At 48.5% G+C, this 14,706-nt stretch overlaps 1 protein-coding gene across 2 annotated transcripts in view; it reads left to right on the top strand.

The window, feature by feature from the left end:
* The window catches only part of CA9 (carbonic anhydrase 9), a 34,324-nt gene that overhangs the window by 10,049 nt on the left and 9,569 nt on the right, over positions 1-14,706 (top strand). For both annotated transcript variants that reach the window (XM_079994624.1, XM_079994623.1), the window contains exons 4-10: positions 9,443-9,588; positions 10,874-10,966; positions 11,143-11,209; positions 11,689-11,846; positions 12,131-12,272; positions 14,338-14,418; positions 14,637-14,702. In XM_079994624.1, the coding sequence (XP_079850750.1) occupies positions 9,443-9,588; positions 10,874-10,966; positions 11,143-11,209; positions 11,689-11,846; positions 12,131-12,272; positions 14,338-14,418; positions 14,637-14,702 (753 nt within the window). The remainder of the gene's footprint in view (positions 1-9,442; positions 9,589-10,873; positions 10,967-11,142; positions 11,210-11,688; positions 11,847-12,130; positions 12,273-14,337; positions 14,419-14,636; positions 14,703-14,706) is intronic.

The following is a 14,706-nucleotide window of genomic DNA, read 5'->3' as shown; positions in this document are numbered from 1 at the left end:
CATTTTCTATGAATTTATAACAGAAGCGTTGTTTTTGTGTGTGTGTGTGTGTGTGTGTGTGTGTGTGTGTGTGTGTGTGGTGTTTCTACAAACTGAATGATTGGGCGGGGAGGTTTCCAGCAACAGAGACATGCTTAGAATGGACTCTGGGCATGGCAGTGCAGACCCCAAGAAAGACATGAGAGAGAGCAGAAAGTCAGTTGTTATGGTTGGGGGGGATTGGTGAGGAAGACTAGGCTCAAGGTGTGGGCTGGGGGAAGGCAGTGCCCCAGTTCCCCATAGCAAAAAACATCTTCTGGCATTGCTTGGAGGTTATCCTCTGAGCGTGCACGCTACATTGTCATCAGTATACTGAAGCTCAAAGGCGGAAGTTACAGTAACCTTACAGTAGCCTTACTCAGCCTGCTCAGATTAAAGAGCTTTCCATCTGTTCGATATATGATTTCTACACCTGAGGGGAGTTTCCCTTCAACGATGTGTAGGATCATGGCAATGGGAATAATAGAGTTGTTTAACGCCTGATCCCACTGTGAATGGTTGACTTTGAGAGGCATTGTTATCCGTGATTGTTGCCATCATATTATCTTGGAGGAGCCAAAGGATGTTCACAATTTATATGGTTAGCTGATTTTCAGAAGGAAAGTCCACAGGGCAGTATGATTTACAATGTCGAAGGCCTTGGTCAGGTCAATAAACGCCATATGCAGGGGCTGGTTTTGCTCTCTGCATTTTTCTTGAAGCTGTCGAGCAGTGAAAATCATATCCACTGTCCCCCTAGAAGGTTGAAAACCTTTTCGGGATTCAGGAAGGGTAGCCTCAGATATAGTTAGGAGACGGTTTGCTAAGATCCTTGCAATAATTTTGCCGACGACAGCTGTAATGGTTGTAAGGGGTTACTTGTGCGTAAGTTGCCTTCAGTTTTGGCTAGATTGCCTGGCCAACCATGCTTTGGCTGACAGCCCCACACTCCGTGGCCGTTCAGTCACTCGCAGAATCCGTCAGTGGGCGTTTCTTGAACCTCTTCCAGCATAAGAGCTGTTTGAAGCCAAGTCTCCTCCTACTCTCCCTGCGCGGAGCTCTTCTGCGCAAATAAGGGGAAGGTAGAGGTGTGCCTGCGCTCTCCCCACTAGTCTCGGGTGAAGAGTCTTGGAGACCTCTCGCCGCTTCCTCCATCTCCCCCCCTCCTCTACCGGTGTTACGCTGAATTCCTTCCCCCCTGCTGGTCCCCTCTCCGGCATCACTTTGGAGCCTTGCCTCCACCTCTCGTTCTGATGTCAGTTCCCTGACAGCAGCTAATAGAGAGATGCCACAATAATTTGAAGACTTTGACAGGTATCTTCTGTCTTTGTTGTTTTTCATTTGGTTAATACCTGTACACAACTCTCCCAGATTTGGAGATACTGCATATTGGAGATATTGTGTACAGCATCACTGTGTTGTAACCCCAGCAAAGCTTTTGTCCTAGATCAGGCACCCCCAACCTGTGGCCCTCCAGATGTTTTGGCATACAACTCCCATGTTCCCTAGCTAACAGGAACAGTGGACAGGGATGATGGGAATTGTAGTCCAAAACATCTGGAGGGCCGAAGGTTGGAGATGCCTGTCCTAGATCCATTTGTTCTCTCAAAGCAGGAGTTTTTCCAGTGAGGGTGTTGGAAGGATTGTTTAGCCTGGCTCAGAAAAAGAGGCCTTGTGCAGACCAGAGTTTACTGTGTCAATTAATACATTCACACAATTTGCCTGTGCAGTTTCCTGGTGATTCTACGGGCAAATCTGAGGGGTCTAAATGGTGGGGGGAGGAATGCACCAGATAAGGCACTGCTCTCTACCTCCCTGCCCTTAATGAAGTCAACCAATGAGATGGTATCGAGTGTCTGCTGGCTTGGGTGCAGAAGATCAAAGTTGCTCCTCATAGGCAGATTCAAATCTGGGGGGGGGGGGGGGTGGCCAGAGAGAGAGCGGATGAGCAGCTCAGTAATGCTCAAATGTGGACAAGCCCTTAGCAACTAGGTGCTTCCTTCCTCTGTGAATGGGCAAATGCCTCTCACGTGCCTCCTGGGGATAGAGGGTGCCAGGCTCTGCCCGCTCCCTAGCCAGGCTGTGTTCTGGTTAGGCAAGAGTCAAAGTCCCTTCAAGCCTATTGTGCTGGTTGTTGGGCGGGGGCAGGGTAAGAGCAGCCTCTTTTCTTTGCCAAACCTTTTCACTCTGGCTCACTGAAGCCAGTGGTGGAGCGGGAAGTGGATCCCTGCCCTTCTGGGTGTGATCTGCTAAGGACAAGCACCTGCTGCCAGCTGAGCTCCCTGCTTGTTGGCTACTCTTGCATTTGGGAAGATGTGGGCACCTCCTTTCTTGGCAGGGGGTGGGGTGGGGGGAACAAACTGATAAGGAGCTGGGACTCTCTCCAGCAGATGTGGCAGCCAAGGCAATTTGATCCCTGGGCAAATTGGGCAAGTTTTCCATTGCCAGGTTGCTCTGGCCTTAGAAAGACCACTTGCAGATCTTGGCCTGTCTTGCTCAGAAAGCTCTGCCCACTCTCCCTGGCATATGCTCTCGGCCATCTCTAGGGATGGGACCAGGGTCACTGCCACTGCCACATGAAGTCACTGGAGGGGAGACGCTCTGAATTATAACGGGGGGGGGGCAGATCCATAGTACAGTGGTAGCTCTAGTTATGAAATTAATTCGTTCTGGAGGTCTGTTCTTAACCTGAAACTGTTCTTAACTAGAGGAGTGCTTTCACTAATGGGGCCTCTTGCTGACGCTGTGCAGCTGGCACATGATTTCTGTTCTCATCCTGGGGCAAAGTTCTCAACTCGAGGTAACTCTTCCAGGTTAGTGGAGTTTGCAACCTGAAGCATTTGTAACTCGAGGTACCACTGTACTGTACTGTAGATGGCTCTACTGCTGAGTTATGCCATCTTTCTGCTCATGATCTCCTTTCACAATGTGCTGTGCGGGTTTCCTCTCTGCCTGTTTTTTGAGTGGATTAGAGCCCAGCAAAGTCTGAAAAGAGTCTACTCTGGGTCAGTTTGGGTTGGATGGAGGAATGCAAAGTTTTTGCCTTCAGCACATTTGACTGATGCAAATATGAGGCAGATTGCAAAGTTGAGCAAAGCTGAGCAAATGCACAGGTGCCCTTGCAAAGCGATTGCATAGGCAGGGAGTAGAGGCGAGTCTGGAAACTCCTGTGGGCTGCAGACTGAGCAGGGCTCCATAGTGACAAGAGCCTGTTGTAAAAGGAAGGAAGGAAGGAAGGGAGGGAGGGAGAAAGGAAGGAAGGAAGGAAGGAAGGAAGGAAGGAAGGAAGGAAGGAAGGAAGGAAGGAAGGAACAACCATGATTGTTCAGGCAAGTGAAAAGGGCACACATCTTCTTGCACTTGGCCTGGACAGATCTTGCTCCGTCTTGCTCTTGGCCAGTAGTCGAGTTTCCTTCCTTCATTGCTGAAGCTTTGCCTTTGGCAAAGGAATGGATGCCTAGGGACCAGGAGGGCGGCGGAGGGGGGGGGTCCTCCTCCTTGTGGCTGCCCAATTCCATGGGAGCTCTTTGAGGCTACAGAATTTTCTCCTGCAGATGTAAAACCCCAAAATCAGAGGGACACAGAGTGAGAGAAATATCTTAAGTTTGAAGACAGCTGGAGAGTCCATTTCTGCATACTCTCTGAATAACAGTTGCTACTTGCAAGTACATACCCTCATTCTGATAAAAAGCACGACAGTGGTACCTCGGGTTACAGACGCTTCAGGTTACAGACACTTCAGGTTACAGACTCCACTAACCCAGAAATAGTACCTTGGGCTAAGAACTTTACTTCAGGATGAGAACAGAAATCGCGTGGCAGGAGTGGGAGGCCCCATTAGCTAAAGTGGTACCTCAGATTAAGAACAGTTTCAGGTTAAGAACGGACCTCCAGAACGAATTAAGTTCTTAACCCGAGGTACCACTGTAGAAGGAAGTTTAAATTGTCACAGATTTACACACATCAATGAAAAAATCAGAACCAACAGCCCCCTTCTTACTATGCTGGAGTGTGGAATGCCTGATTCTTCTTCTTCTTCTTCTTCTTCTTCTTTTATTTTGTTTGATTTTCTACCTTATCTTAATTAACCACAATATTTTTTTTTTTATAATAATTTTTATTCATTTTTCAAACAGATAATAAAAACAATATAGAACAATATAGCTTCAAAATCATAATTTCATACCCTTCTTTCTTTTGACTTCCCCATACCTCCCCATCCCTGCATCCTTGTTTAATGGTTCTTTAGCAACCCTTAGGTCCATTGTCTTAATTCCCTTTCATAAAGTTTCCTTTAGTTTTTTTTTTTATTACTGCTGCAATTCTTTACCTCTTACCCCCTGACATCTTAACATTCCTCAATTTTACAATTGTTTTTAAGATATATTTTAAATTTCTTCCAGTCCTCTTCCACTGTCTCTTTCCCCTGGTCACGGATTCTGCCCGTCATCTCGGCCAGTCCCATAAAGTCGATCACCTTTGTTTGCCATTCTTCCAGAGTAGGTAGTTCTTGCATCTTCCAATACTTTGCCAGTAGAATTCTTGCTGCTGTAGTGGCGTACATAAAGAAAATCCTATCCTTCTTTAGCACCGATTGGCCAACCATGCCCAAGAGAAAAGCCTCTGGTTTCTTAGGAAAAGTCCACTTAAGGACCTTCTTAATTTCATTATAGATCATTTCCCAGAAAGCTTTAACCTTTGGGCAGGTCCACCAAAGGTGATAGAAGGTGCCTTCAGTCTCATTACATTTCCAACACTTATTATTAGGCAAGTGGTAAATTTTTGCAAGCTTGACTGGGGTCATGTACCACCGATAGGTCATTTTCATAATATTTTCTTTTAAAGCATTACATGCAGTAAATTTGATACCGGTGGTCCATAACTGTTCCCAGTCAGCAAACATAATATCATGACCAATATCTTGTGCCCATTTAATCATTGCTGATTTCACCGTTTCATCCTGAGTATTCCATTTCAACAGCAAGTTATACATTTTTGATAAGTTCTTAGTATTGGGTTCCAACAATTCTGTCTCTAGTTTTGACCTCTCTTTCTGAAATCCTATTTTCCTGTCCTGTTTAAATGTCTCATTTATCTGATGATAGTGCAACCAATCTCGGACCTTAGGCTTTAGTTTCTCATAACTCTGAAGTTTCACCCTTTCACCATCATATTCTAGAATCTCATGATATTTTGGCCATTTAGAGTCCATATTAAGCTTTTTTACTTCCCTAGCTTCCATTGGTGACACCCACCTAGGGGTTTTACTTTCCAGCAGATCTTTATATCTAATCCAAACATTATACAATGCTTTCCTTACAATATGGTTTTTAAAACTTTTATACACCTTTACCTTGTCGTACCATAAGTATGCATGCCAACCAAAGCTATTGTCGTACCCTTCCAGGTCCAAAATGTCAGTGTTCTCAAGAAGTAGCCAGTGTTTCAACCAGCAGAAAGCTGCCGATTCATAATAAAGTCTTAAGTCCGGCAGGGCAAACCCCCCTCTATCCTTTGCATCAGTTAAAATCTTAAGTTTAATTCTGGGCTTTTTGCCCTGCCAGACAAATTTTGATATGTCTTTCTGCCACTTCTTGAAACAATCCATCTTGTCCAAAATCTGCAATGTCTGGAATAAAAACAGCATTCTAGGCAATACATTCATCTTAATAGTAGCAATTCGGCCTAACAAGGAAAGTTTCAACCTTGACCATATTTCCAGATCCTTCTTTACCTCTGACCAACTTTTTTCATAATTATCCTTAAATAGGTTCACATTCTTGGATGTTAAGTTTAACCCCAGGTATTTTACCCTTTTTGTTATTTCCAAGCCTGTTTCATTCTGAAAACTCTCTCTTTCTTCCATTGTTAAGTTTTTTTCCAGCACTTTCGTTTTTTGTTTGTTCAATTTGAAACCTGCTACTCGACCAAATATTTCAATTAATTCTAATACTCTTTTAGTACTAGTGTCTGGCTGTTGCAAGGTCAATACTAGATCATCTGCGAATGCTCTTAATTTGTAATGTCTAACTCCGACCTGAACTCCTTTAACCAACTGGTCCTTTCTAATCACAATAGGCCACAAACCACAATAGGCCACAAACATGTATCACAGAACTGGGTTTTTTTCCATCTCCAGGTCATGGATTTTATTTTTATTTTATTTTTTATGGGGAGGGATATTTTAGTATATGCAGTGATTTTAAATAAGTTGTATTGTTTACTTAGGGTTCTTACATTGCCTGAATTGGATGATTACTTTGGGGGGGGGGGGGTTGATCACTCATATGAATGTCTGCTATCTTTTTCCACCAGTTTAAGGTGGGATAAACTTGCATTGTACAAAAATCTGCATGACATGTGAGTTGGTATTTGTATGCTTTTATTTGAAAATTAAGAGAAAGAGACCCGCCATTTAGGCCATATAATCCCATATATACTAGAAGATGAGACAAAACAATAACAATGGGTACACCTAGAGAGGGACACAATTGAAAATACCTGCACCACAACATACCCACTCCTCCCAAACAAACTAAAGAAAAATCCCACAGCACTTAACAGGTACACACAGACCATGCTCAAAGCATGGAAAACACAAATAGGCAAACTATCCCCAACCCCATCCCCACTAATCCCCCTGGCGTACCACCCATTATTCCACCATGCAGCACAAAACCTCCAGATAAAAACCTGGCGAACCAAAGGCTTATATCGCCTAATAGACTTTTATAAAAATAACAAACCCTTGTCAACACAAGAAAAACAAGACAAACTAGAAGACACCCAAATGCCCTGGTTAACACAACACCAACTACATGCCCTCTTAAACAACCCAACAGTAAAATCAGCAGCAACTAGGCCCCTGACAACCTTCGAAAACCTCCTCCTAACAACAAAGGGAAATGGTAAAGGGACGGTATCCGCAATATACAAAATACTACTCCAAAATCCCGCAAATCCCCTAGACGCAATCAAAAAACAATGGGAGAATGACATAGGCTATGAGATTAACCCCACTCAATGGACCAGAATGTGGTCTAAACCCCCCTTTAAATCCATATCAACAAAAAGAAAAGAACTCACACTGAAACTCACCTACAGGTGGTACCTAACACGAAGGAAACTAGCGCTAATACACCCAGCAACCTCACCAAAATGCTGGAGAGGGTCACCTCCACAGGAACATACCTCCACATGTGGTGGGAGTGTCCCAAAATCCAACTATTCTGGACAACAGCCATACGAGAAATATGTAAAATAACTAAGCAAGTATTAGACTTCACCCCAGAATTGGCCCTACTAAAACATCTTCCAAGACAACAATGCCCATTTACACCACAAAGAACTCATAACCCACCTACTTTCAGCAGCCAGAAACACCATAACCAGACACTGGAGAGACCTGTCAGGAGTAAGCATGGACCAATGGTACCAAATAGTATGGGAAACAGCCCTACTAGAAAAATTAACTAATAAACTGAAACTGACACGGGGACAAACAGAAGAAGACACCTTCACCCCGGTATGGCTCCCCTTTATCACATACACAGCCCAACAGGACAATGACAAAAATCCACCAACAGCATACAAATCAATATGGCTAACCTGATCCAAAACACCCACCCACCTCACTCACACACGAAAACAAAGATCACCACAGCCAGTCACAAACAATCACACCCTAGGCCAACCCCAACCTCTCTCACCACCAAAGGAACACAAGTGAACAACACAAGCAACGCTGACACCAAACTCTACATACATTAAGCATAATAGAAACACCGCTACCCGACCCCACCCCCATCCATCTCCCCTCCCTCCACCCCCCTTTCTTTTTTTCTTTTTTTTCTTCTCCCCCTAATGCCTCAACAAATGAAACAGATTTGTAAAAATGTTACATGGGAAAAAAAATACGAGGCATTACACTTACACTGTAAAACAAGAAAACCCTTAATAAAATATTTTTTTAAAAAAGCAGCAGCTGTAGCTCTCAAGAAGAGGCAGGAGAAGGGGCCTCCCGCCAAGTTTCCCACCCCAGAAACCAGTGCCTCTTTCTATCAATTTGGCAAAGAAGTCAAAGTATCCAAATGAGATGGGGAATTTTTAATCTCACCCCATCCCTTGGATGCAAAGGTCTGTGTGGGGTCAGGAATGTGGAATTAGGCTGGCTGCAGACCCTCACCCAGTGGCGGGCGGGGGGCACCTGGGAATACATTTGCCATTGCAATGCCACCTGCAGACTCCTGTCCCCGGGTGCCTCAGATTTGTTCCAGCGTGCGAGTGCCAGCACTTCTGCCCAAACTGTGCCGGCTGTCGGAAGGGGGTCTCCTCCTCTGACTGACTTCCCTGTGCAGTGCAAGCAGCGGCCTGCAGAGAAGACAGAAAAGCTGATGGAACTTACTGTGTGCCCCCCCCCCGCCCATTTTCCTTACAACTTTTGCCCAGAGTAATGGCCACCCACCCAAGTCGGGGTGGGATTCCTGGAAGAGAAACCTACTGATATCTACTAGACATGAGGACTGTGCTCTGCCTGTGCTGCCAGAGGAGTCAGTGCCTCTGAATGCCAATGGCTGGGGGGAGAGTGGCTGAACTTGCACTCAGGTCCTGCTTGTTTATAGGCTTCCCTTTGGTGAGAAGACAATGTGGATGAGGTGCCCAGCAGGCACTTAAGAGCATAAGAAGAGCCCTGCTTGTTGTTGTTTAGTCATTTAGTCAGGTCCGCCTCTTCGTGACCCCCTGGACCAGAGCACGCCAGGCCCTCCTGTCTTCCACTGCCTCCCGCAGTTTGGTCAAATTCATGCTGGTAGCTACAAGAACACTGTCCCACCATCTCGTCCTCTGTCATCCCCTTCTCCTTGTGCCCTCCATCTTTCCCAACATCAGGGTCTTTTCCAGGGAGTCTTCTCTTCTCATGAGATGGCCAAAGTATTGGAGCCTCAGCTTCACGATCTGTCCTTCCAGTGAGCACTCAGGGCTGATTTCCTTCAGAATGGAGAGGTTTGATCTTCTTGCAGTCCATGGGACTCTCAAGAGTCTCCTCCAGCACCAGAATTCAAAAGCATCTATTCTTCGGCGATCAGCCTTCTTTATGGTCCAGCTCTCACTTCCATACATCACTACTGGGAAAACCAGAGCTTTAAGTATACGGACCTTTGTTGGCAAGGTGATGTCAGAGCCCTGCTAGATCAGGCCCCATAGGACCCATCCATTCCAGCATCCTGCTCTCCCCTTCACCACCAGAAGCAGGAGCTGAGCACCAGAGCCCTCTGCCCTCAGGCGCCTTGTGAGTTTTGCCTGAGAGGTGCCCTTGGTGCAAAGGATGCCAAGGAGGGAAGCTCTGTCTCCAGTGTGCAAAGAAGGAGAGGGAAGCAGCAGCCTCTCATCCTGAGTGTCTCTCCCTTTACCCCCCCCCCCCCCGCAGTGGTCCTCGACCTGCCCAGGAATTTGACCCTCACCGGCGGGGGACTCCCGCAGCCATACCAGGCTGCCCAGCTGCACTTGCACTGGGGGTCTGCCCTGAAGCCCGGCTCTGAGCACACAGTGGATGGGCACCGCTATGCTGGGGAGGTAAGTCCCACTGCCCCATGCGCGACTCCCGCCTGCTTCTGGCCTCTTGCTTGGCTGCTCTGAGAGGGTCCCGTGCAGAAAGGTGGCTTATGAGTAGTTTGAATAAATAAAAACTATGACAGCCCCCCCAAAAGAATCCCCAGTCCTCCTGATCCACAGACCTGACAGGAGAGGGTGCTGGTGACCCCCCAGGCCCTTGGCTGATCTGGGGGCCCAAAGGTTGCATCAGCAGTGTCAGGGAAGGGCTTGGCGGTGGAGGGGGCAGCACAGCTGGATTTATGACATTTACAGCCCCGCCCTCCAAAAAAATACCTCAGAGGGAAGCTCACCAGTCCAGTCTAATCCATAACAATGAGGGCAGTATCGCAATCGAATAGTATAAAAATATTGTATGATGTCATATAATAATGACCATGATGACAGTACAAATAATAATATCAGGTAAGCACAGGTATTTATTTTTTAAAAATAGCAGCCATTAATTTCACTTTTGAATTTATAGATGATAATAATAATAATAATAATAATAATAATAATAATAATAATAATATTTAAATTTATACCCTGCCCTTCCTGGTTCAGAAACTGGGCTCAGGGCAGCTAACAACAAATTTAAAACACTTAATTGTAATACAACATAGAAGCAGCATAAAATAACAGTATAAAAACATGAATAACAATAAAATTCAAAGTTCAAATATCAATTTGGGGGAAATCCATCCAATAAGCATTAGATAGTCACCAGGGCTAGCTGGCTGAATTAGTCCTACTTGGGCCAGCAAGGAGACCAGGGGAGAATTAGCTGTAATCTTCATAAAAGGGGAGGGGGAGGGAAGAGAAGGGAAATAAAAGATCAGGCTGAATTCAAATTAAAGGCCAGGTGGAATAGCTCTGTCTTACAGGCCCTGCGGAAGAAGGTTAAATCCTGCAGGGCCCTGGTCTCCTGGGACAGAGCATTCCACCAGGTTGGAGCCATAGATGATTTTGTGTAGACTTTCCAGCTGAAAACTTGCTGAATTCAGCTAATGGTCCATTGAATCTGGCATTCTTTGCCCCAAAGCTGCCAGCTAGATGCCTCTGCATCTCAGGAAGAAATCCTGAAAGTAGGATGGCCATCCCTGGAGGAATATAGGAAAATAAAGCCACCAATATCATAATGCCATTCTACAAACATACTGTATGAAGTGAAACACTTGGAGTATACTGCCTGACTTCTTGAGCTGCTGGAGAAGGTCCAGATGGGACTTTTGGGGGACTCATGGCTCTTCTCTCTTTCTGCTTCCAGATTCATGTGGTTTATTACAGCTCCCACTTTGACACCATCCAGGAGGCGCTGGTCGAGCCTGGAGGCTTGGCTGTGCTGGCTGCATTTCTGCAGGTGACGGTGGCAGGAAGAGGGGGCAAATGAAGCCGTGCAAGGGGTCTGAGCAGCCCCTCCTGCGCTCTGGGGCAGTGGGAGGGGGCTGCATTGGAGACATCCACCAGTACCAGCTCATGAGAGGTGCAAACGCCCCCACTCAGAGCTCTCAAGAGCCCTTTCCACTGCCATTCCAGGTTGGGTCGGAGGAAAACGAGCCATATCAGCACATCCTTGAACATCTGAATGATGTCCATGAGGAAGGTAAGAGCAAGGGGTGCTGCAAGGAGCCCATGGGCAGAAGATGCCCATCCAGCCTGTCAGCTCTTGCTGGGCTCCTTTTGCTTTGCCTCATCTAGGGAAATCATCTAGGGAAAATTCCTGCAAGACTCTGTGGGTGCAGAGTGGGTGCTGGACCATGGGGAGTCAGGGCTGCCTCTCCCTCAGCTCCAGCCCCTTTGAGCAGGGGTTCTGCTTTGCATTTGCACTTTTTGGGGGGGCGCACCTTGTGATGTTTTGGGACCTGAGATATTTTGGGGCTGGAGCCACTCCCCTAGGAGGAGAGGCCACAATGTTTAGGGTTTGTCCATTTAGGGAAAAGGCCCATGAGGTGTGTTAGATTGTGCATTGTGTTTTCTCACACACACACACACTTGTTACTGGAACTCTCTGGGGCCGTTTAACAAAGCGGATGTTCTGGGTCCCTTCGCTATGGACCACCCTCCCCTCCTTTCCTTTCCCAGGAGAAGAAACCTGGATTCCTGCCTTTGATGTAGCCAAGCTCCTTCCTGACGACCTCAGTCGCTACTTCCGCTATAATGGCTCACTGACCACTCCACCTTGTTACCAGACGGTGAACTGGACGATCTTTAACCAGACAATTCGGCTGTCCCCAGATCAGGTCTGTCTGGGTGGAGGAACATGCAGAGGGGTTGTCTTGTAGGAAGACGGTTCCCTGCATGTTGCCTTGCTTCTCCATCATAGTGTGTGGTCTGGTGATCCATCTGGGATTCCTGCAATGCAGGAAGTTGGTCTAGATGACCCTGGGGAGTGCTTCCAACCCTACAATTCTATGTTTCTGTGATTTGCTGGACTCCCCTCTACAGTAGGTCTGTCTTTGGATCCTTGGGAGTGTTGTTTTCTGTCGGATGTTTCATCTCAATGACCTGTGCCTTCTCATTTCAGATCTCTGTGCTGGAGGACACCCTTCATGGAGATGAGGACGAGCTGATCCAGGACAACTTCCGCTTGCCTCAGAGTCTGCAGGGCCGGAGTGTCCTGGCCAGCTTCCTGATGCTCCACAGCCCAGAAGGGGCTCAACCGCCTGGTAAGGGAGCCTGTTGTTGAGCTTAGCTGAGAGTTCTGCCTCTAGACGGTCACACCTCCAACCCTCCTCAGTCCCACCCACAAAAACACACACAGTCTGACCCTGATTCCTCGGATTGCCGTGGGACAATCTTGTTATCAGGCAAGGCTGTTGATCTGGCCTCCCTCCCAGGGCCGCCACTTGCCCTCCTTCCTGGTCTCCCTGAATGGGCTGTTGCGTCACAGGAAGGTTCCCCCTCCCAAGCCAAGGTGTGCCTCACCTGGCGGCTGGGCCTGGCCGGGGGGGGGGGCAGGTGGAGTCCTTTGGAGGAAGAGATAGGATTGTTTGCCAGGCAGTTGCTCAGCAGCCACAGGAGAGTTTTGGGCTCCACCATCTCCACCTGGCATGGACGTCACTTGAGGGCATCTGTGGCTTTGCTGGGGAGATACCAGACGGAGCCTGAGTCTTCGGTGCCAGGGAGGACCTTACTGCCACTGAACAGGTGAAAGGGCTCTTAATATTAGACAGCAGCACCAAGCTTGGGTAGGAAACCTTTGATGGAGCTGAGCAAAGCCCAGGACCATTCCTTTGCCTGCCTGCCCATCCAGAGCTGCCAATCCCAGGAAAGCTGTGCAGAACAATGGCCCCCTCCCAAAGACAACCATTGATATGCATGGCACTTGGTACCTATGGGGGCAGTTTCAGGCAACCTGAATGGTTGGATGATGGTTAGCTCAGTTGGTGAGAGCCTGGCGCTAGTAAAATCAAGGTTGCAAGTTCTTTGAGTCCTGCTTTGCAGAGGGTTAGACTAGATGACCCTTGTGGTCCCATCCAACTCTACAATTCTAGGCATCTATGATTCAGACCGTTATGGGGAAACCAAAGTGTCTGTCATGGGATGTGCGTTGCTGTTGCAATTCCTGCTCAGGGAGAGCAGTACCCTCCCCTACTTTTCCCACCAAATGACAAATCCAGCCACACTCCCTGGAGGTGCAGCTGTGGCAACTCCCTTGCACTCCTCTTGGAGGCTGTGAAGTTGGGCCACAGGCCTGCAGATTCCCTGGGATGAGGTGGTTGCCCCAGGGTTATAGGAAGCAGAGGGTCACAGGCTCAGACCCCTGGACCTTCATGCTCTGAGAGACTCTCTGCCAGCCCTTTCTGTAAATGCCACTGTCAGAGCTGCCTCCAGGTCCCAGCTCACAGAGGACCAACGCTAGGCTGTAGTTATGTACAAAAGTCTTTATTGAGATTCAGTCTCCATTTCAAAGCCGCAGCGTGCAGCTCTACGTCCCGACCTTAGACCGGCGAAGTCCTGTCTGAGTCTCCTCCCCCTCCACACCAGTTTAAGACTCTCGCTTTGCTCCACCTCTTTCTAAGTTCCTTTCTCCTCTGGGCCCTCCTGCCCGCTAGGGTCTCATCCTTCCTGGACTCCTCTGACGCTGACCCTGACGATTCTTGCCCCTCCTTCCGGCGGGCTTTAGGACCTGGTTCCCTATCCGGGCTACCTTCTGTGCCGCTCGCCTGTACCTTTGAACTTGGCGCGCGCGCCCAGCCTGCAACTTTCCTCTTGACCGTTAACTCGCTCTCCGATGGAGGCGTGGTCCACCCTGACTCATCTTCTCTCGCTGGTGGTGCATATGTGGGCTCTGACACCTGGGACTCCTCCCCCCCACTACGCTCTGGTGGGGAAGCTGGTCCTGATTTGCAACTGCTGCTCTGGGAGTCCCCGCTGGCCCCTTGCTTCTGGGGTGTCCCCCTTGGGTCGCCCCTTGCCCTGCCCATCGGCGCCCCCTTCTGTGAATCTTCCGATTCGCTGGAGAGGCTCATGGAATCTATCGGGCTGCTGTCATATTCTCCTACGCTGCCCTCGGATTGCTCCCCCTCGCTTTCCATCTCCTCTCCTCCCTGCGCTCCCGCTGAGTCCCTGACATCCACCATTAGAGATTGCAAGGCAGCAGCTCCACCACTGGGCCCTGGCCCAAGGGGTCTCGCTATGGGGCTCCGTCTTTGCCTGCTGCCTTGAGTGAACACAAGGACCAAAAGCACAAAACAAACACTGACCAGCTCCTTGTGCTCGATCCTGCAGGTGAGGGGGGATCTCCAAGGGCCCCGGATCCTTATGGTCCTGCAGAGGAAGGTGGGGGCGACAGTGCAGGATCTGCAGCAGGTAAGGCCTTGGGCTGCCCCCAAAATGAGGGGGGCCTGGCGGGGAGGTCTGGCTGGCAGCTCTGCTTCTGGGCTTCCTCTGGGGTGGAGGCCAGAGGGGGAGACATTCCCCCGCCTTGATACTCCAGTTGGCAGGGCAGAAGCAGCTGCGGGTGAGGAAGGGCAGCCCTGGGGGCTCCCCCTGGAGGGGCAGGTCTGACACTCTTGGCCTCCTTGCAGGCGGAGGGCAGCCCCACAGCCCAGATGGTGCCTCAGGGAGAGACCCTGAACCAGCCTCTGGAGAAGGTAT

The sequence above is a fragment of the Podarcis cretensis genome (genome assembly GCF_951804945.1).
Source record: "Podarcis cretensis genome assembly, chromosome: 11".
Lineage (NCBI taxonomy): Eukaryota > Metazoa > Chordata > Lepidosauria > Squamata > Lacertidae > Podarcis > Podarcis cretensis.
The sequence above is the reverse complement of the archived record's forward strand: the minus strand, read 5'-3'. Positions and strand labels throughout refer to the sequence as shown.